General features: G+C 41.0%; 2 protein-coding genes and 1 long non-coding RNA gene across 6 annotated transcripts in view; 2 read left to right on the top strand and 1 right to left on the bottom strand.

The window, feature by feature from the left end:
• LOC105027450 (zinc finger protein OZF-like) overlaps nucleotides 1–23,489 on the bottom strand; it is a 541,343-nt gene that overhangs the window by 275,941 nt on the left and 241,913 nt on the right. The window lies entirely within an intron of this gene.
• Nucleotides 75–8,717, top strand: LOC105027437 (gastrula zinc finger protein XlCGF57.1-like). Of its 2 annotated transcripts, none has more exons than XM_010899541.4 (3): nucleotides 75–374; nucleotides 3,354–3,561; nucleotides 6,378–8,717. In XM_010899541.4, exons 1-3 carry the CDS (start codon nucleotides 357–359, stop codon nucleotides 7,952–7,954), a joined length of 1,803 nt encoding a protein of 600 aa, XP_010897843.1. In that variant the 5' UTR covers nucleotides 75–356; the 3' UTR covers nucleotides 7,955–8,717. The 2 variants fall into 2 exon arrangements, with proteins under 2 accessions (XP_010897843.1, XP_019896458.1); XM_020040899.3 differs by lacking the exon at nucleotides 6,378–8,717 and adding an exon at nucleotides 3,824–3,903 and having other exon boundaries at nucleotides 77–374.
• LOC105027438 lies at nucleotides 11,805–20,754 on the top strand. Its single transcript, XR_004574845.1, has 3 exons — nucleotides 11,805–12,489; nucleotides 17,044–17,254; nucleotides 20,600–20,754. It is a non-coding gene; the product is annotated as an uncharacterized LOC105027438 (long non-coding RNA).

Here is a 23,489-nt window from a genome sequence, read left to right as displayed (position 1 = left end):
AGCTGAATTGCCCTAGGTATTAAGAGGAAAGAGAGAAGTTGTGTTATGAAGTTAAAGGGGTGGGCAGAGAGTGGAATCTGTTAGGACTTCTGGGAAAAGAGGAGAGGGAGTCACTTTTTACTTTCTTAAGTAATACAGGGCTAGCAGGTAAAATCTAAGAGCTGGAAAAATGAAATGTTACACACTCTTGTACAGTAGGTGGCGTTATGCACCTAAATGTTGATTGCGATCCGCCATTAACCCCAGAGAAGAAGAAGATGATGAAGCTGAATTAATTGTGTTGTAGCACGTTGTTAGTAAGTTAAAGTAGGTTATCGGACTTCGGCGTAGTTTAATTTAGTGAAATACATGCAGAAATGAACGTAGCTAAAATGGTAAGTGATTAAATTATTCTTTGTCTTTTTCAGTTCTATTTAGATACTCCGCATTTTGAAAGGTTAAATGGCGGTAATAAGTACTGTTTATTCAAATATAAACATTATTTAATGTTCTTCATGAAATGTAAATCAGTATCCGATTATCCAGATCATAAAACAAAGCTGTAACGTTTGTAGGCATTGCAACGGGAGGAATTATAGAGCATTAGCATTAGTCCAGTTCCAAACAGAAAACCTAACAAAAAAGAAAACAACCAGGCAAGCTTAGTTCCGGCCCTGCAGATAGAAGTGACTGGTGAGTAGAGGAGGGGCTCGAACAGTTATGTATTGGCCAATTCTTGATGACTTCTAGCGAGTATAAATGTTTTTGTTTATTACCAGGACTTTAAAACACAAGAACAGACATTGTTGACGAAATGATTATTGTCACACACATTCTTCGTTGCTTTCTCATACCATATTGCCCTATCAACCATATTACCCTTTACAAGAATCTAGCTAAGCAAACATTTATTAAGAATTGTCTTGTCTACTTCTCATATTACTCACTCTTTTGTATGACTGAAATAATAGCTAGCCAACACAAAATTATTCTCTTGTATGACTCAAATTATGGTTCCATGACTACTATCAAATAACTTCTGGACAAGGAGTCATCTCATGTATTCACATGATGAGCACCCCGAGGTAATCATGATTTCAGTTGCTCTGAAAGCCTGGCAGGCAAAACATTGTTAAAACATGGCGTCTTACACTGGGAAATCTATGAAGATTGGTCTACCTTAACAGCCCATGAGTGTTTAGATCACCCCACACAACATGAAAAACAAACAAATGCTAACAAACAGCAAATCTTAGGCACTTGTGACCCAAATACAGCACCCGCTGGATTATTTACATCGTTAGAAACAGCGACATCCCTGCCGGAGCTGAACTTTGGGGATGTGTATATATACATTGCTAGAAATAACTGTCAGAAATAGCTCTGACAGCTATTTCTACATTCGATCAGGGCGGGTCAATAATGCGATTGTTTGGGGGTGAAGGAGAAATTCTGCAGTTTTACCTAAATGGCCATTGGTTTTATGGGTGGTCAGTAGCGTAGTGCCGCCAATATAACAAGGTATCTTGAGACAAATGTACCGGTAATAATATAATGTCAGGTGACCCATTCCAACTGTTAAAATGACCCACCAATGACAGCATTGTTTGCTGTGGAGAAGGTTGGATTGGTTCGTTTTTCTCCTGTATTACGTTTATTCATTTAGCTAACGCTGTATGTTTAACAAGAGATTTAGCTGGCCTCATTAACGTTAGCTAGGCCATTGGAGTTGGTTGCATTGGTGCAGACGAAAACACGCGGTGTCGTCCATAACACTGATATCAATCGATTTTATATGGAAGTGACATTCCCATACGACTGCTAGTCACAATTTCCATTAATGAATACATTGTGTGGAAAATCCCTCATCAATCATGTTAATGATATTGCAATTACTGGCGGCCAGGTCTTTGGTGATGCCTCCCTGCAAGGTCAGAGCTCTCTGAGATACTCTCTTTCCAAAATCCTCCTTTCCAACCATGGTAGATAAATAAGACTGTCAGTTGTCGTCTTGTTAACTGCCACTGAAAAGAATGGGCATTAAACACATTTTCGTCACTAAGTTGACAAAATGAACTGTCCAATTTCTCCATTGCTCTCATACACAATCATATTACCCTTTCCAAGAAGCTGGCTAAGCAACACGTATTATCTACTTTTCAAATTAACTACTTTGGTATGACTCTCAAATAATAGCTAGCCAACACTTCACTTGTGTGACTCAAAGTAATGTTCTTTGATTATCAAATAACCAGCTCTATTTAATGACTCCATTGACCAACTTTCTTCATTCAAATACTTCTCTCTAATTTCCATTTGCATGTGTGTCTCAAACTCTTTCTGACAACCCTTGAAGTGACCGAATTTCATAAACTTTTATGCACGCACGCACTTTCAAAACTGCCATTCCGAAAACAACACCTGTTGGGCCCGGTTGGAACTCGGAGGAGCTTGTGACGTTGGATGCTTCGAACATCATTGGTCACATGATGTTGTAGATTGAAACAAGCTTCTGGTACACTGCATCGAAACTGTAGAGCTTCATAGCTTCACGTTCATTCGTCGTATTCGCTACCCCGTGGTAAACATAGTTTTCGGTCACGCGATTGATCTGACAGCCTGGCAGGGAGGGTATGAATCTGAAAGCAGAACCTCTCTTTCCAAACTCCTCCTATTATAATAAACTATGGTGATGATACCATCCCTGGTCTAGGTCCTACTACCATATATGGGCACGCAGATCTTTGTGACCCCGCCCATACAGGAGGGCCATGACCAGTGTCACTGTAGCTCAATGGAGATTTCCAACAAATAGTCAAAAGTTTGATTCATAATGAAGCCAAGTCCTCCACCGATCATGAGGACATATTTTTGAGCTGCCTGGGGGCTAACTTATTCCATGCCGACATCTGGGGAGTCATCTTTATTGGAAAATATTTTTTCTTTGAATACCTCTCTTCTTACAACCAAGTTCAAAACTTTCCTTGATAGCCAATGGCACCAGGAAGTTTGTGTTGTAGAAAATGGTTTTCTATTCTGGAGAAATGGCATTGAAACATTACAAAGCCATAATGGTCGCCCACCCTGTCTTGTCTGTCGCTAGTGGACAGGGCCTGAGATGTTCACTCTTGTTGGTTCCTCTTACATGGTCCTGTAAAATTGCAATTTAATTGGTATGGAAAATCAGCTGTTGCTTGCCGAAGATGCAATAAAGCCTTTGCACCATTCCCTTATAAAATACACCTTATCCATGAACCAGGTCATTTCTTATGAACCTGTGATTGTGTTATTTTTTTTCCCTCAATTGTGTATTTTATTCCATCAAACATGTTCATCAGTCATGTGTGGGTCTGATTTGGTCTTTATTTTATCAGATGGAGGAGAAACCCAGCCTGCTGCTCTCCTTCCACACTGAGATCAAACAAGAACCACAAGATGCTGATTGTGACAGTAAAGCTCAGTGTTCATTGGTGGATTCCGAGATGACATCCGTAAAGCAGGAAGACAAAAGTCAAATACTGGGACTGAATGTTAAAATTAAAAATGAGGAGGAGAAGAATGTTGGGGATTTAATGAATCAAGGTAAGAACTGTTTTTATCAGAATCAGAGTTTTATTGCCAAGTAAGTTTCCCAACAAACAAGGAATTTGTTCCTTGGTGCAACAGAAATAAAAGCAAATAAGATTTGTATAATGTGTATATATATGTAAATATATAATAGATTTGTCAAGTTGAAGGTTGTGTGTTTATGTGGGGAGCAGACTATAGTCATTATGGCTCCGGGGGTGTGTTCATGAGGCCTGCGCTGAAGAAATCAAACTGTTCTTGTTGTTTCGGTCCTGAGAGACCACAGCCTTCTGCCAGAGGGAGAGTTCTGAATAGTCCATTTCTACGGTGAGAGGCATCATCCCCAATATTTATCAAGTGGGTTGTTATAAATTATACATTTTTGATCCATGAACAAAATCATAAAACCGGAAAGTCAGGGCAGAACTCTTTATTTAGCAAACTGCTGGTTTTCAACATGTTCCAGGTTCAACAGTTTAGCCAATACAAATCACTTAATATTGAATAAACAAAGCCTCATGGTGGAAATAGTTTTATATGCTGCAGTGAATGTATTGTAGGAAAAACTCGAGTCAGAACATGTATGTTAGTGTTGCTCGTGTTTTACTCCAACCTTTCCCTTGGCCACAATGCAAATCATGGTATATGAAGTACAAACTGCCTAACTTAGCAAAAGCTATTCTACAAGCCGCAGGGAATTTATTGTAGGAAACACTCTGCAGATGAAATAAAATGAGTTTTGGAGGAGCACTGTGTGATACATTCAGCAACACTATGCTATATTTAGATTAGATTCAAATGTATTGTCAATAAACTGTGCAAGTACAGTACAATGAAATGTAGTTAGCATCTAACCAGGAGTGCAAATCGTGGACAGAAAATGTACAGTGAGATACTGTATAGATGTGCAATGAAGGCAAATGCAGTACAAATGGCAATACTAAATGTGCAATTTAGGCAAATAGAGGAGGGCAGACCTCCATCCCATACCTTTGGTGGTGGTTTGCCGGAATGCTCTCGATTGTGCAGCGGTAAAAGTCCAGACGGGCTTTCTTCAGCCTCCTCAAAAAGTACAGGCGCTGCTGTGCCTTTTTCGACCAGAGCAGAGGTGTTGGGGCTCCAGGAGAGATACTTGGAGATGAGGACACCCAGGAATTTGAAGCTGGACACATGCTCCACATTTGTACCATTGATCGGGACTGGGGCGTGGCTGCAGCCTTTAGACTTCCTGTAATCCACAATGAGCTCCTTCTCTTAGCGTTCAGGGCCAGGTTGTTGTCTGCACACTATGCCGCCAAGCGCATTACAGTCTTCCCTGTAGGCTGACTCGTCATTGTCACTAACCGGGCCTACTGCCGTGGTGTCATCTGAGAACTTGAAGATGGTGTTGGAACTGTGTACCAGTGTGGAACCAGTGTTCAGGATCAGGGTGGAGGAGGTGAAGTTGTCTAACCTGACAGACTGGGGTCTGTTGGTCAGGAAGTCCAAAGTACAGATGCAGAGAGAGGGGCTGATCCCCAGGTCATGGGGTTTGTTGACCAGCCTAGAGGGGATGACCGTGTTGAATGCTGAGCTGAAGCCTATGAATAGCATTCTCACATAGGTGTTGGTTTTGTCCAGATGGGTCAGGCCCATTGACAAGGCATCCTCTGTAGACCTGTTCGACCGGTAGGCAAACTGGTAGGGATCCAGCGCTGGGGGGAGGCTGGTGGGCCAGAACTGGTCTTTCGAAGCACTTTGTGATTATGGGGGTGAGTGCAACTGGTTTGAAGTCATTCAGGTTAGATGCAGTCGACTGCTTCGGCACTGGCACAATGGTTGCGGTCGTGAAGCACATGGGTACTTGTCTTTTTCTGAGCGATATTGCTTTTTTGTGAGGCTGTAATTTCTTATCAAAATAAATGATAATTTCGGGAAAACATAAAAAACATCATCCTCTATTAATCTTGTAGGTAATCCTGTCCTGCCAACCCAACAAGTCTTGGACTCTTCCTCAGAGTCCATTATGTACTTGGACACTAAACAGACACTCTGCCACACTGATAGTAGGCAGCAGCATAGAATCCTGCATTCCAAGCTGGTTTGCCTCCGAAGCTAAGCAAAGATGTTGCAGGCCAGTCCCAGGATGGGAGACCAGATGCTGCTGGAAGTGGTGTTGTAGGGTCAGTAGTAGGCACATGGTCTAATGATCAAATCCCAATGAGTAGTTAAGGCCAGGGCTCTAAAGTGGGAGTATTTCACTTGCATATGTCCTTAAAAATAAATATGTGAAAACCGGAATAATTATTTATGAACATAGACGTATAGATTTAAGGCTGTCAAAACTAACTTGTCAATGCCTGTGATTAATCATTGTATGCGCTGTTCCAAGTCAGAAATTGGAATATCTACAACAGCCGTGCCTCTCTTCTGACCCTTTTCTAAAAATTATCTCTAGATAATTAACTTGAACACTTTTTATTGTGATCCTAAATTTCTGTATGCTCCTACAGTTCTTCATTTAGGAGCATGTACTCCTTGGGAGAAAAGTTAGCGTAGCGCCCTGAAGGGGCTCTTTTGGATTTTCCAACCTGGATACTTTTCCATCATTCATAATTGGCATATATCCCTACTCACCACTCCATCTAATAGCTCAAGTTTGGTGAGTGTTATTTGAAGTGGATGTCTCAGTATGTCTGTGTGGCCAGTATAGGTGTGTCATGGAACTGTACCCACAGGGGTACTATGTTTTACTGTAAATATTATAATACATGTATTAATGTACAGTATATTTATGTATATTTGTAGGTGTATCACTGTACTCATGACATTTTCTGATATTTCTCACACAGATCTAGGAAATGTATCAACTTCAGCAATCACATCTGGAGAGAAACAACAGGAGGACTGCAAAGATAAGAAGTCTCCCCCCTGCCCCCGTTGTGGAAAATGTTTCCTAAATGAATCAGATTTAAAAAAACACATTAACATATGTACAAGAGCGAAGCCTTACTCCTGTTCTGACTGTGGGAAGAGTTATTCTCATTTAAATACCCTTAAAGCTCACCAGCGCAAACATACAGGAGAGGAGCCTTATTGCTGTTTTGAATGTGGGAAGAATTTCTCTAAATTAAGTATCTTCAAATGTCACCAGCGCATACATACAGGAGAGAAGCCTTTCTCCTGTTCTGACTGTGGGAAGGGGTTCTCCGTATTAGGTCACCTTAATGTTCACCAGCGTATACACACTGGAGAGAAACCTTACTCCTGTTCTGACTGTGGGAAGAGTTTCTCTCTCTCAGGTAGCCTTAAAATTCACCAGCGCATACATACAGAAGAGAAACCGTATTCCTGTTCTGACTGTGGGAAGAGTTTCATGCAATTACAAAGCTTTAAATTTCACCAGGGCATACATACTGGAGAGAAACCTTATTCCTGTTCTGACTGTGGGAAGAGTTTCTCTCAATTAAGTAAGCTTAAAAATCACCACCGCATACACACTGGAGAGAAACCTTATTTCTGTTCTGACTGTGGGAAGAGTTTTTCTCAAGCAGGTTCTTTTAAAAGGCACAAGCACATTCACACTGGAGCGAAACCTTACTCTTGTTCTGAGTGTGGGAAAGGTTTCATTACATTACCTGAACTTATTAGCCACCAGAGAGTGCACACAGGAGAGAAGCCTTACTTTTGTTCTGATTGTGGGAAGAGTTTCTCTACGTTAAGTCATCTTAAACTTCACCAGCGCATACACACTGGAGAGAAACCTTATTGCTGTTCTGAATGTGGGAAGAGTTTCTCTCAATTAGGTAGGCTTAAAAGGCACCAGCACATACACACTAGGGAGAAACCTTACTCTTGTTCTGAATGTGGGAAAGGTTTCATTACATCATATGAACTTAATTGCCATAAGAGAATGCACACAGGAGAGATGCTTTACTCCTGCTCTGACTGTGGGAAGTGTTTCTCTGTATTATGTCATCTTAAACGCCACCAGCGCATACACACTGGAGAGAAACCTTATTCCTGTGCTGACTGTGGGGAGAGTTTCTCTCGATTAGGTTGTCTTAAAAGGCACCAGCACAAACACACTGGAGATAAACCTTACTCTTGTTCTGAGTGTGGGAAAGGTTTCATTACATCTTTTGAACTTACTAGTCATAAGAGAGTGCACACAAGAGAGATGATTCATTCATGTTCTGACTGTGGGAAGGGTTTTTCTATATTAAGTAAGTTTAAACTTCATCAGCGCATACACGTTGGAGAGAAATCTTACTCTTGTTCTGCTTGCGGGAATAGTTTCATTACATCATCTGAACTTAAAAGACATAAAAGAGTGCATACAGGAGAGAAGCCTTATGTCTGTTCCGATTGTGGGAAGAGTTTCTCTAGGTTAGGTAACCTTAAAAATCACCAGCGTACACACATTTGATCAGACTTACTCTTGTTCTGACTGGGAAAAGTATCAGTCATCCAGTTTCCCTCAGAATACAGCAATCCAAAAAATGAAGGGATCACTGAAATCACGTATAAGGTCTCGATAAACTAAATATATTAAAGATCAAATTCTTTACTGTATATTGTGCAATTAATTGAGAAAAAAATGACATAATAATGGTCAATGGAAACCAAAATCACCAACTGATTTAGAGCTGGGTTCAAACTCACACGAAAGTCAAAGTAAACATTTGATATCACTGCAACTCATAATGAGACTCAGTATGGCCCCCACATGCCTGTCATCCAGGAACAACCTACATAGACTCTGGCTCCATGAGGCCAGGCATTGTCCAGCACCAGGAGGAACCCAGGGCCCCCTGCACCAGCATAAGATCTGATGATGGGTTTGAGGATTTCATTCCGGTACCTAACCTGCCAAACCGGTCATGTTGGATGATGTTGCAGGCAGCATAACATTTAGCATGGTGTCTCTAGACCCTTTCACGTTTGTCACGTATGAACTTCTCATCTGTGAAAAGAACAGGGCGCCACTGGCAGACCTGCCAACTGTGGCGCTCTCTGGCAAATGTTGCACGGTACTGGGCCGTGAGCACAGGTCCCACTAGAGGACTTTGGGCCCTTATGCCACCCTCAAGGAGTTCATTTCAGACAGTTTGGTCATAAATATGCACACCAGTAGCCCGCTGGATGTCATTTGGTAGGGATCTGGCAGTGCTCCTCCTGGTCCTCCACACACAAAGGAGCAGATACCGGTCCTGCTGCTGGGTTGATGCCCTTCTACTGCCCTGTCCAGCTCTCCTTTTGTAACAGCCCATCTCCTGGTATCTCTTCCATGCTCTTGAGACTGTGCTGGGAGACACTGCAAACCTTCTTGCGACGGCACATACGGCACATATGTGCCATCCTGGAGGAGATGGACTACCTGTGCAACCTGAATGGGCTGCAGGTACCGCCTCATGCTACCAGTAGTGACAAGGACACTAGCAAAACACAAAACTAGAGAAACATCAGTCAGGAAGGATAAGGAGAAAGCAATTGTCTGTGGCCACCATCTGCAAAACCATTCCCTTTTTGGGGCTTGTCTTGCTGTTGCCTCTCCAGTGCAACTGTTATCAATTTAATTTGCACCAAAACAGGTGACATGGATTCACAATTTCCTGTGCTTCCTAACTGGACAGATTGAAATCCCTGAAGGTGAGGTCCAAAGCTCCTGTCTTGCTAAGACAACACCAAGCACAACTCAAGGAACATTTAGAGAGGGAATTACTTAGATTCACAAAGGATTTACAAAGTAGAACGGACCATTCTGTTATGACCTACAGTTGATTCTGAATCCCATAAAAAATAAAAGATGTGTTTTGCCTGCTCACTCATGTTTTCTTTACAAATGGTACATATATTATCAATTCTCCAAGGGTATCTAAACTTTTGAGCACAAGTGTATGTTTTGGGGTAATATGTCCTCTCACTTATTTCAAGCTTCTGTTAATGATAGTTCAAGGAACCTAAGTTGAGCACAAGTGTATGTTTTGGGGTAATAAGTTGAGGTTCCTGATGTACCCCACCCAGACAGATCGATTGAAAACTCCCCCATTGCATCTATAATAGGATCACCTCACCTTGGCTAAAACAATTAAAACAAAGAAACCGGCATTCACACATTTACATTTATTCAATTAGCACCCTCCAAAGCTAGACACGTGGTATTGTAGGATTCTTCATCCAGTAAACATTTACCTGTAACAAACAATACAAAACATGTACAGCAATGAAACCTATTGGAGAGTTCATCCCTTTTAGGACCCAAGAAACAAAGTGCTTTGTTGGCAGATCTCACTGTGAACCTCGACGGCTGCATGGTCGTATCCCAAAAAAACTGTAAGAAACTTTGGCGTTACCCTTGTCTCAAGAGTTGCTTATTTTCATCTTCGAAACAAGGCAAAAATCTGAAACTTTTTATCAAAAACTGATGCATAAAATCTAATCCATGCTTTTGTTAATTCTAGACTAGATTACTGCAATTCCCTACTTTTCAGTTACCCTGACAAATCAATAAATAAACTTAAGTTAGTGCTGTACACGGCTGCTGGAATCCTAACTAGAACGAAAAAAATTTAACACATTACACCAGTACTAGCCACTTTACATTGGCTGCCTGTTAGGGTTAGGGCTGATTTTAAGGTTTTATTTTTTACATTATTTTGTTCAGGAACATGAAGAGCAGTTTATTAATTTTCTGTTTTTTTACATCACTGTTGTGTACAGGTGCTGGTCATAAAAGTACAATACAATCAAAAAGTTGATTTATTTCAGTAATTCCATACAAAAAGTGAAACTTGTATATTATACTCCTTCATTACACACAGACTGATATATTTCAAATATTTATTTCTTTTAATTGTGATGATTATAACTGACAACTAATGAAAATCCCAAATTGAGTATCTCTGAAAATTTTAATATTACTTAAGACCAATACAAAAAAAGGATTTTTAGAAATGTTGGCCAACTGAAAAGTATGAGCATGTACAGCACTCAGTACTTAGTTGGGGCTCCTTTTGCCTGAATTACTGCAGCAATGCGGTGTGGCATGGAGTCAATCAGTCTGTGGCACTGCTCAGGTGTTATGAAAGCACAGGTTGCTCTGATAGTGGCCTTCAGCTCTTCTGCATTGTTGGGTCTGGCGTATCGCATCTTCCTCTTCACAAGGTCAGGCGAGTTTGCTGGCCAATTAAGAACAGGGATACCATGATCCTTAAACCAGGTACTGGTAGCTTTGGCACTGTGTGCAGGTGCCAAGTCCTGTTGGAAAATGAAATCTGCTTCTCCATAAAGTTGGTCAGCAGCAGGAAGCATGAAGTGCTCTAAAACTTCCTTGTAGATGGCTGCGTTGACCTTGGACCTCAGAAAACACAGTGGACCGACACCAGCAGATGACATGGCACCCCAAACCATCACTGACTGTGGAAACTTTACACTGGACTTCATGCAACATGGATTCTGTGCCTCTCCTCTCTTCCTCCAGAGTCTGGGACCTTGATTTCCAAAGGAAATGCAAAATTTACTTTCATCAAAGAACATAACTCAGCAGCAGTCCAGTCCTTTTTGTCTTTAGCCCAGACGAGACGCTTCTGAAGCTGTGTCTTGTTCAAGAGTGGCTTGACAAATGGAATGCAACAGCTGAAACCCATGTCTTGCATACGTCTGTGTGTGGTGGTTCTTGAAGCACTGACTTCAGCTGCAGTCCGCTCTTTGTGAATCTCCCCCACATTTTTGAATGGGTTTTGTTTCATAATCCTCTCCAGGGTGCGGTTATCCCTATTGCTTGTACAATTTTTTCTACCACATCTTTTCCTTCCCTTAGCCTGTCTATTAATGTGCTTGGACACAGAGCTCTGTGAACAGCCAGCCTCTTTAGCTATGACCTTTTGTGTCTTGCCCTCCTTATGCAAGGTGTCAATGGTCGTCTTTTGGACAGCTGTCAAGTCAGCAGTCTTCCCCATGATTGTGTAGCCTACAGAACTAGACTGAGAGACCATTTAAAGGCCTTTGCAGGTGTTTTGGTTTAATTAGCTGATTAAAGTGTGGCACCAGGTGTCTTCAATATTGAACCTTTTCACAATATTCAAATTTTCTGAGATACTGAATTTGGGGTTTTCATTAGTTGTCATTTATAATCATCAAAATTAAAAGAAATAAACACTTGAAATATATCAGTCTGTGTGAAATGAATGTATACATTATACAAGTTTCACTTTTTGAATGGAATTACTGAAATAATTTTAATGATATTCTAATTTTATGACCAGCACCTGTCTTTGTATTCCACTTGCATTTTTCCAGTAGGGTGAGATCAGCTGCTAATAATTATGACAGGTAATATACATATTACCTATTAAAAACATCCATTTCACACTAACATAATTCTACCAGGGGCGGGTTTTGAGATTTGCATATTTTGCTGTTATTTTGAGGATTTTGAAAGAAGAACCGTTCCAGAGCCAAATGAGTCGTCTCTTTACGGTGAACGGAGTCAAAAGAGCCGGCTCACCCAAACGACTTGGAATTACGTCACTACACCAGACTAGGTAACGTGATCACTACCAGCAAAGACATGAAAACAGTTTAACACATTTTACTTCAGTGTAAAGTTATAGTTATGGGATAATAATATAGGGATTTATATTAGATTTAACGAACAATGCTCTTGGATGTAGTATTTAATAACGTATTTAGTTTCTATAGGGGGGCGATTTAGACTTTCCTCTTTTTCTGGTCCATACTCCAGTCCATTTATAGGAGGCAATGCACCGGAAACGTTGGTTGCCAACCACTGTGAAAATTAAAGAAGAAGAAGACCAAGAAGTAGAAGAAGAACAACAACAATAACAAAAACAAGAATAATAATTATTCACGGTGTTGGAGCATGTTGTTGGATGAAGTTTGATTAGTTTTGGTATAGTTTCATTTCGTGAAATACAATCAGAAATCACAGTAGCTGAAATGGTAAGTGATAAAACAACTATATTCTTCTTATGTGTCTTTTTCAGTTCGATATAAATACTACTCATTTTGAAATATTAAATGGCGGTGATCCTTACTGTTTATTCAAATAAAAACATTAATGTTCTCCATGAAATGTAAATCAGTATACGGTTATCCAGATCATAAAACAAGGCTGTAACGTTTGTAGGTATTCTCCTACCTTGCAACGGAAGGCACTACAGAGCGTTAGCATTATATTAGCATTTGTCCAGTTCCAAACGGAAAACCTAAGAAAAAATAAATTAACCAGGCAAGTTAGTTCCGTCGGCCACACATTCTACTACTCCCATGTACCGGCAAAACTGTCTTCGGTCTGCCGACCGCAGAGTGCTTAGTGTCGGACAAGGCTATATCAACGCGCGGAAGGAAGGAAGTGCAATCCTCAGAACGATGGCTTTTATAATACAGTAGGTAGCTTGTAACTTGAAATAGATATTTCTGATTTTCTTCTCAAATCGCACCACTATAGTCTACATTACTTTGTCTGAGAGCGTCAACTTCGATTTTTCACAAATAATGAAATGGCTTTTAACATTTTTGAGAGATTCTTCCCAAATCGCATCCATATATTCCTCATGACATCTAAGACCCTCAACTTGTTCACAAATAATGAGGTACGGACAAACATTTTAATGTTTCCTTTTTGAATAACTTTTTTACATTTTGATATATTCATCCCAGGTCCAAGCAGTGCATTCTCTCAACTTATCAAGCATAGATCATTTAAAAGTTTCCTTTAGAAATAATTTCATCCCAAGTCACTGTACCTCACCAGCGTACTAATGGCCAGCAGGAAATGATTGCAGCAGCGCACACCACCGAGACACCTGTTCCTCATTATTTATGTGGTTATTTATTTAACCTGTTACCACCTGCACCTGACTTTTTATAGTGTCCTGTTTAGTTTGAAATCTTCTGGTGCAGCCTTAGCATTGAAAAAGTATTTATGGATAGAAACTTTGTCTAACACTTCCTGTTAAGTAGACACTTATTACTATGTAACTGCAATGTAAATACAAAGTAACAACTGTATTAACAACAATGTAATACCACAGGTATAGGTGATTACACTTCTGTAGGATGTTATTCCAAGTGTGTAACTACACACACTTTTATTGTAGTAATTACATATTGTCTTGTTACACATGTAAATAAATCATTGGAATTACCCTTTTGCAGTCGGCTCTGTTGCACCATATGAATAGCTACACCGAAGATGCTGTCTTTAGCTAATCCTAACGGTGGCTGTCCCTCCTACAGCTAGATGCTGACCCTCATACATAGCCTGCCATCCAGATTTCAGAGGCAAGAGTAATTCTACTTAGAGATTGCGCAGATATGCACAACATATTGCATGTCTCAGCCACACTTGCAGGTTTAAGAATAGGGTCAGTAATCAATAATGCGTCTTTAACTGACAAAACGCTGCAAGCCAACTTCCCATAGTTACTGCCTGGCTACAATGTTTTCTTGAATCAAATGTTATGTAAGAATAATATAAGCAATCTCTGAGTAGAATTACTCTTACCGCTGAAATCTGAATTCTATGTTCCAGGGTCAGCAGTCTGTGCGGTTGGGCTACAGTAGGCCTATAGAGACACGTTAATTTGGTATTGCATTCCGGTTTGAAAAGAACTTGGTCAAACAAAGTTTCGGACATCATCAATCATGTGATATTATAAACTAAAATATCATTCAGATTTGGTCACATTCATATAATTTTAATTAGTCTAGTTATTGTCAAAATGACTAAATCAAACATCAACATTTTACTCAAAAAAATGCCCTCATGTTTTATTAATGTTTTAGTCCAATCAGTTATTGCCTCATTAATGGATACATAGAACATATATTTTGCCCTGTCGGTCAGTCGGTTGCCCACCCTGTCTCTTGGTCCCTAGTGGACAGGGACACATTCACGAAATCAGTGGTGCGTGCAGCAGAAGCCCTTGGCTGCAGCAGGGCAAGTCACATGATCGCTATTGGGCCTACTTGGTCACGTCATCTCTCACAGGCATGGTTACCTCACATGACCGCAACACCCGTTAACGTGGGCTAAACCTTTGACAGAAGGAGATAACGTTCAGACACCCACAGCCTCGCAGTCTACCTCGGATGATTTAGTTGCTAAACGTGGATCAACCTCACTTGCATGGATGTGGTTTGGTTTTGAGAAGACTGATGTTGCACAAAAGACGGCACTCTGCAAGGTGTGTCGGAAACATGTCGCTGTTAAGAGCAGCTCGACGACCAACTTGTTTCACCGCCTACGAACCAACCATAGCAAGGAATACCAAGAGTATGAAAAGCTTTGAGACTCCGCTGCCCAAGAAAAGCCAACATCGGCTAAGGTGCCTGCTGCACAACACACTCAGCAAACTTTAGCGGAGTCGTTTAGCAGAAATGTGCCATACAATAAGAAAAGCAACAGATTGGAAGACATTACAAATGCTATCACCAAGTTTATAGGAAAATGAATAATGCCGATTCAGCTGGTGGAGAGAGAGGGCTTTATAGAACTCATGAATACCCTGGACCCCAGGCCTACTTTATAAAATGCAGTTAATGTGAAAGTTATTTTGTTTGTTGGAATGACAAATAGATATACTTTTTTTTCAAAAAGGAAAAAACATTGGCAAAGCTTTTGCAGTAGGTGTTTGTAATTGACAATTGAACAAATACTACATTAAATTAACAGTAATTAAACTGCAATAAACAAATGCATACAAATTTAGTGTAAAGTTAGGCTACTATTAAGCCAACATGTCTGACAAGGACATCACATCCTTTAACTGTGAAATTGGCTCAGCTGAAGCTCCCAGAGCATAAACTCATCACAGAATTGCCAACAAGATGGGACTCAAGACAGCTTATGGTAGAGAGATTTATTGAGCAAGAGAAGGCCATTCGTCATGTGCTGGATGCAGACAAAGAGTGCAGGCATCTTATTCCAACATGGAAGATGTTGATGTGCTTGAATCTGTGAGCAAAGCGCTCAGTCCTCTGTTAGAGTTTACAGATGCTCTTTCAGGTGAGCAACTTGTAACAGTGTCCTACCTCAAACCTGTCTTGGCATTGTTCAACTCTGAGGTCCTGGCAGTGAAATCTGATGACACAGACCTAACCAAACAAATAAAAACAACCATCCTGGAGTACCTGAACACCAAGTACAAAGAAGACTGCGTGGATGACCTGTTAAAACCGTTACAATGATGATGACCAGATTAAAGCCATTGCGTCAACAATTACCCCTGAACTCATGGCTATGACAGTGGAAGACAGCCCTACCCCAGGCCCCTCAACTGCTGCAGCTATGGCTACTGCTGCAGAAGGTGGAGCAATTGGTGGTGGTGGTGATGATGGGAGGCTGCAAAAAAGACCAAAAAATATTTGAGGAGTTACTTCAAAAAACAAAGTCAGAGGAGAGGAGTCACTGGCCACTGCCATTGAAAAGGAGCTCAAGATCAACTTACTGATACCTGAGGTGGACAGTGATGTTAATCCACTTGATTGGTGGAAATCACAAGAGGTGAATGTCCCCAGACTGTGGAAAATTGCTTAAAAATATCTATGCAGCCCTGCCTCAAATAGCCCTTCAGAAAGGGCATTCAGCCCTGGAGGAAATGTTGTAATGTCACCGGGCTGCACTTAACCCGGACACTGTGGACAGACTGGTGTTCTTGGCTCATCATTTGAAGTAAATGTACATGTGAACAGTGAGCAGTTGGCCTATAATGTTCTATAAAGTTCCAGCATCTGTCCATACCAGTGTGTGCTGTAATAATAATGACCATTTTTTATTTGTAAATTGTGGACTTTGTTTACATGAATGTCATGTGTCAACAAATGTATAAATATATTTTATATTATTTAAGATCATCTGATTCGGAAGTGCACCTTTTGGGCAGATTGTCCTTTTTATTTTTGTGTAATATTTGAACTGGGCAGGACTTGTAGTTAGGCATTTGTTCAATAAGGCCATAGGTTGTAAGGCAATTAGGCCAAAAGGACATGGATGCGTGCAGTATGTTACAGAACACAGCCCTTTGTTTATTATTATGATTTCATCTTGCTTGTATGCTGCACAATTTACATTACAGCAGAGGTGTACAGCTGAATGTTTACTCAGAGTTCAGTGTTCCTACACTAGTTCACTTTGTATTTTGTATGTCTTTGAATTGGTTTTTACTTGAAATCTTACATTTTAAAGAACATTTTCATTCAACATTGTGCCCATTATTATCATCAGTGATTTAGTAACTCAGACTTTTAAAAACACATTTTTAAAGGATATTGTCTAATAATTGTTATCGTCAAAATTGCCAGAAATATCGAGATATAATTCTTAGTCCATATCGCCCACCCTTATCTGTGACCTGGATCTGTGACCTGGATCTGTGACCTGGATCTGTGACCTGGGTCTGTGACCTGGATCTGTTATGAACCTGTGATTGTGTTTTTCCCATCAAACATGTTCATCAGTCATGTATGGGCCTGATTTGGTCTTTATTTTAGGTGATGGAGGACAAACCCAACCTGCTGCTCTCCTTCCACACTGAACTCAAACAAGAACCACTAGATGCTGATTGTGACAGTGGAGCTCAGTGTTTATTGGTGGATTCAGAGATGACATCAGTAAAGCAGGAAGACAAAAGTCAAATACTTGGACTGAATGTTAAAATAAAAAATGAGGAGGAGAAGAATGTTGGGGATTTAATGAATCAAGGTAAGAACTGGTTTTATCAGAATCAGAAAGTTTTATTGCCAAGTAAGTTTCACAACAAACAAGATTTTTTTTCAAGCAGAAGACCCTACCGGGTACCACTCATCTCCACTACAAATAGGGAAAAGAGGCTACAATTTGCACAAGCTCATCAAAATTGGACAGTTGAAGACTGGAAGAATGTTGCCTGGTCTGATGAGTCTTGATTTCTGTTGAGACATTCAGATGGTAGAGTCAGAATTTGGCGTAAACAGAATGAGAACATGGATCCATCATGCCTTGTAACCACTGTGCAGGCTGGTGGTGGTGGTGTAATGGTGGGGGGATGTTTTCTTGGCACACTTTAGGCCCCTTAGTGCCAATTGGGCATTGTTTAAATGCCACAGCCTACCTGAGCATTGTTTCTGACCATGTCCATCCCTTTATGACCACCATGTACCCATCCTCTGATGGCTACTTCCAGCAGGATAATGCACCATGTCACAAAGCTCGAATCATTTCAAATTGGTTTCTTGAACATGACAATGAGTTCACTGTACTGAAATGGCCCCCACAGTCACCAGATCTCAACCCAATAGAGCATCTTTGGGATGTGGTGGAACGGGAGCTTTGTGCCCTGGATGTGCATCCCACAAATCTCCATCAACTGCAAGATGCTATCCTATCAATATGGGCCAACATTTCTAAAGAATGCTTTCAGCACCTTGTTGAATCAATGCCACGTAGAATTAAGGCAGTTCTAAAGGCGATAGGGGGTCAAACACAGTATTAGTATGGTGTTCCTAATAATCCTTTAGGTGAGTGTAGATTTGTCCAGTTGACGGTTGTGTGTGTATGTGGGGAGCAGACAATAGTCAGTTTGGCTCCGGGGGTGTGTTCATGAGGCCTACTTGTAACGAGGACGTGCGTGGAAGAAGTATATGGTATTCGGCGTGCGTCATCGCCGGCCTTCTAGTCACGCCGTTCCTCCTCCCACAGCACTGTCATGTCTTGTTATTGCACGCACATGGTGTCCATTCCCTCATTAGGTTTCCTATATTAGTTCCTGTGTTTCTGGGAGTCTTTGTGTGGTATTGTTCCATGTTTGATGTAGTGTACCGTGCATTGTCTGAACACTGGATTCGTTTGTTTGCGCTTCGACGCTCCCTTCTCTAGGGGATTTTTACGGATGTGTTCAGTTGTTTCTCTTTTTTGATTTTGGGGATTACACCTCATATACTTGGATAAAGAATTGACAACTATAGTTCCTGCATTTGGCTCCTTTTCCCTGCACACCGCCACAACATCTTTGACACAACTGCTGTAGGAAAGTAACTGTTGTTGTGGCGAAAGGTTTTGGTCATGAGACCACAACCTTCTGCCAGAGGGAGAGTTTCTAGGGTGAGAGGAATCAGCCTCAATCCCCAATGTTCCAGGTTCAACAATTCATTCAATGAAAATCATTTTATATTGAATACATAAAGCCTCATGGTGGAATTATAGTTTTTATGCTGCAGTGAATGTATTGTAGGAAATACTCAGGAGGGTGTAGAGTCAGAACATGTATGTTAGTGTTTCTTGTGTTTTACTCCAAACCTTCCCTTGGCCACAATGCAAATCATGGTATATAAAGTACATATTGCCTTACTTAGCAAAAACTGCTCTACCAGCCACAGTGAATGTATTATAGGAAACACTCTTTTGGAAGAGCACTGTGTGATACATTCAGCAACACAATGCTGTATTTAGATTAGATTCAAATGTATTGTCATTGAACAGTGCAAGTACAGTACAATGAAATGCAGTTAGCATCTAACCAGGAGTGCAAATCGTGGGCAGAAAATGTACAAGTATTAAGTATATGTATATTATGAGTGGAATGTGTAGGCAAATGCAGTACAAATGGCAATACTAAATGTGCAATTAAGGCAAATAGAGGTGGGCAGAATGTTTACAAGTATTAGGTAGTGTATGTTACAAGTTGGATAATAGTTTTTCAGGTACAAATGGCATTCTAGATGTGCAAACGAGGCAAATGAAGGAGTAATACAGTAAGGTAGCATGATCAACCGGATGCAGAGATAGCAGCGGTGAGGTTCAACAGAAAAATTCCATTATCTGGCTTTGCAAGGCAGTGTCAGAGTAGTACAAGGAAGTAGTGCAACAAGGTCCCTGAGAGGTGTGGGGGGGGGGGTGAAATCTGGGTCACAGAGTTCACCAGGGTTACAGTGGATGGGATGAAACTCTTCCTGAGCTTGCTGGTGCGGGAACAAAAAGACCTGTACCACCTGCCTGATGGTAGGAGGGCAAGCAGTTTGTGGCTTGGATGTGAAGGGCCCATGATGATCCCGCTTGTGGTGGAGGTCTACGATGGCAGGAAGGTGGGCACCAGTGATGTGCTGGGCGCTTTTCGCCAACTGTTGCAGGGCCTTCCGGTCGGCTATGGAGCAACTGCTTAACCATACTGTGGCGCAGTTTGTCAAAATGCTCTTGGTTGGGCAGCGTTTCAAAAGTTCACAAGGATCTTGGAGGACAGGCTTTCTTCAGCCTCTGTGCCTTTTTGACCAGAGCTGATGTGTTGGGGTCCAGGAGAAGTCCTTCACCAGGTGGCTAACTTTAAGGATGCTGAGAACAGCGTTAGCCAAGCTACTGTCACTTCAATGTCCACATACAGATTGATATATATTAGGGCTGTCAAAATGAATCAGTCTGCATTGTTCCAAGTCGTAAATTGGAATATCTACAAGAACAGCCATGCCTCTCCTCTGACTGTGTGTGCACCAATCATCCTGTTATCCTTGCTTTTAGCTTAATAAGCTCTTTGTTTCTTGAAAAATGTTCTCCTACATTTCTACATATTCTTCAAGTACTCATTGGAAGAAATGTTAGCGCAGAGCCCTAAAGGGGCTCTTTTGGATTTTCCAACCTGGGTACTTTTCCATCATTCATAATTGGCATATATAACTACACAACATTTCACATAATAGCCCGAGTTTGGGGAGTGTTAATTGAAGTGGATGTCTCAGTATGTCAAGCATGGCCAATATAGATATGTCATGGAACAGTACCCACAGGGAAATGGGGGTGCCGTGTTGTGGCAGGCCCCCTCAGCAACCCCATTTAAATTGTATGGTGGAAAAAGTAGTTGAATTGATTGAAATTTCCCTTCTGATCATTAAATTATGAAGGAGGTCATGGAATTATGGAAAAGGCTTGGATAATATCAAATACTTCTTGAGATGAAAAACCTGTTGTTAAATGTAATAATAATTAGTGGAATTATAATAAATCTATTGATGTAGGGTATATTTATATATATTTGTATGTGTATCACTGCACTAATGTATTTTTCTGATATTTTTCACACAGATGTAGGAAATGTATCAACTTCAGCAATCACATCTGAAGAGAATCAACAGGAAGACTGCAAAGATGAGCAGCCTCACCCCTGCCCCTGTTGTGGAAAATGTTTCCTAAATGAATCAGATTTAAAAAGACACATTAACATATGTACAAGAGAGAAACCTTACTCCTGTTCTGACTGTGGAAAGTGTTTCTCTCATTTAAGTTTCCTTGAAATTCACCAGCGCATACATACAGGAGAGAAGCCTTTCTCCTGTTCTGACTGTGGGAAGGGTTTCGCCTTATTAGGTAACCTCAAAGTTCACCAACGCATTCACACTGGAGAGAAACCTTATTCATGTTCTGACTGTGGGAAAAGTTGTTCTCAGTTAGGTGAGCTTAAAAGGCACCAGTACATACACTCTAGAGAGAAACCTTATTGCTGTTCTGACTGTGGGAAGGGTTTTTGTCAGTTAGCCACGCTTAAAAGGCACCAGCACAAACACACTGGAAATAAACCGTACTCTTGTTCTGACTGTGGGAAAGGTTTCATTACATCATCTGAACTTACTGGCCATAAGAGAGTACACACTGGAGAGAAACCTTTTTCCTGTAATGACTGCGGGAAGAGTTTTTCACAATTAGGTTATCTTAAACAGCACCAGCAGATACACACTAGAGAGGAATCTTATTGCTGTTCGGACTGCGGGAAGACTTTTTCTCAGTTAACTAAGCTTAAAAGGCACCAGCACAAACACACTGGAGATAAACCTTACTCTTGTCCTGACTGTGGGAATGGTTTCATTACATCATCTGAACTTACTAGCCATAAGAGAGTGCACACAGGAGAGAAGCCTTATTCCTGTTCTGACTGCGGGAAGAGTTTTTCAAGATTAGGTTATCTTAAAAGGCACCAGCACATACACACTAGAGAGAAACCTTATTGCTGTTCTGACTGCGGGAAGGGTTTTTCTCAGTTAGGTCAGCTCAAAAGGCACCAGCACAAACACACTGGAGATAAACCTTACTCTTGTGCTGACTGTGGGAAAGGTTTTGTTACATCATCTGAACTTACTAGCCATAAGAGAGTGCACACAGGAGAGAAGCCTTACCTCTGTTCTGATTGTTGGAAGAGTTTCTCTTGGTTAGCTAGCCTTAAAAGTCACCAGCGCATACACACTTGAGATCAACCTTACTCCTTTTCTGACTGTGGGAAAGGTTTCCTAACATTACCTTAACTAACAAGCCATAAGAGTGCTCACAGGAGAGAAATCCTTCTCTTGTTTTGACTGTGGGAAGATTTTCAGTCATCCAGTTTCCCTCAAAATACACTACTCAAAAAAATGTGGGTATCACTTAATTCACTCATCAGGTCTAAATATATTTAACATCAAAATCATTATTGACAATGGTCAATGGAAACCAAAATCACCAACCAATTCATGGCTGTATTCAAACTCATACCGATTATCAAAGGAAACAATTGGCTGTTCCAACAACTCATAATGTGACTCAGCGTGTATCAGTGAGCTCCTGGACAGTCGGTAGCGCTAATAGGTGCCATTGGATGCACTGATAAATAACGTACCAGAGGTTCTCAATTGGATTCAGGTCTTGGGAACGTGAGGGCCTGTCAGTTGTCCGTTGGCTAGCACGTGGAGGTCTGTGCGACCCTTAAAGGATATGCCTCCCCAGATCACTGGCCCAACGCCAAACCGGTCATGCTGGATGTTGCATCTGTGAAGAGAACTGGGTGCCAATGGCAAATACCAATCGAGCTGCACGGTGCTGGACTCTGAGCACAGGTCCCACTAGAGGATGTTGTGCCCTGAGGCCACCCTCATGGAGTCTGTTTCTGACAGTTTGGTCAGAAACATGCACACCAGTAACGCACTGGAGGTCATTTTGTAGAGCTCTGCCAGTGCTCCTCCTGTTCCTCTTAGCACAGTAGAGCAGATTCTGGTCCCTGTCCTGCTCTCCTTGTGTAACGACCAGTCTCCTGGTATCTCCTCCATGCTCTCGAGACTGTACTGGAAGACACAGCAAACCTTTCGACGGCATGTATGGATGTGCCATCCTGGATGAGCTGGACTACCTGTGCAGTCTGAATGTGCTGCAGGTACCACCTCGTGCTACCAGTAGTGACAAGGACACAAGCAAAACTAGAGAAGAATCAGTCAGGAAGGATAAGTAGATAGCAATTGTCTGTGGCCACCACCTGCAAAACCATTCCCTCTTTGGGGGTTGTCTTGCTGTTGCCTCCGCCATGCACCTGTTATCACTTTCATTTTCACCAAAACAGATGACATTGATTCAAAATCACCTATGCACCCTAACTGGAAGATTGATATCCCTGAAGTAAAATCGACTTTGTGTTATACTGTGATGATTACGTGTCAATGTATACATTCTGGACAATAACCATACCTGTGAATGTAGGAAGTGCTTTCCAACATGATCTCAACTAAAATAACTAACATCCAGTCACTACCTGAGATATTATCCACATTTTCTGCTTTCAATTAGAATAGAGAATGCTCTTACTCCTAATAAAAAAGTGTGATTTATCAAGCAATCCTACCACCATGTTATGTACACGTGCAGGACTTTGGCTATTTGACATTAGATATCCATGTATGACATCCATGTATGGTTAATTACCCATGTATGGTCAACAACCTGGGGGAAACAATGATGTACTGGTCAGTTTGGTTTGGACATTGGTAGGAACATGTTTTGACAGATTGTTTTTATAATAGTAGGGACATATTATTTAGATACATTCTATTGCATCCTCGTGTTTTTTTTTAGTTTTATAGTGTAATTGAGAAAATGTGAGTGGTTGGTAGGATTTTTAACAGGATTTATGAACCAAAGGTTCCCATACGGAAAAAAACATTTCTATATATTTTTCAAA

This window comes from Esox lucius, chromosome 20 (genome assembly GCF_011004845.1).
Source record: "Esox lucius isolate fEsoLuc1 chromosome 20, fEsoLuc1.pri, whole genome shotgun sequence".
NCBI classification, from domain to species: Eukaryota; Metazoa; Chordata; class Actinopteri; order Esociformes; family Esocidae; genus Esox; species Esox lucius.
The sequence above is the reverse complement of the archived record's forward strand: the minus strand, read 5'-3'. Positions and strand labels throughout refer to the sequence as shown.

Bases quoted from the DNA above. Each gene is read 5' to 3' on its own strand.
- LOC105027437 (XM_010899541.4), top strand. The intron at 3,562-6,377 runs GTAAGAACTGTT...TTTCTCACACAG, and splicing joins TGGGGATTTAATGAATCAAG to ATCTAGGAAATGTATCAACT.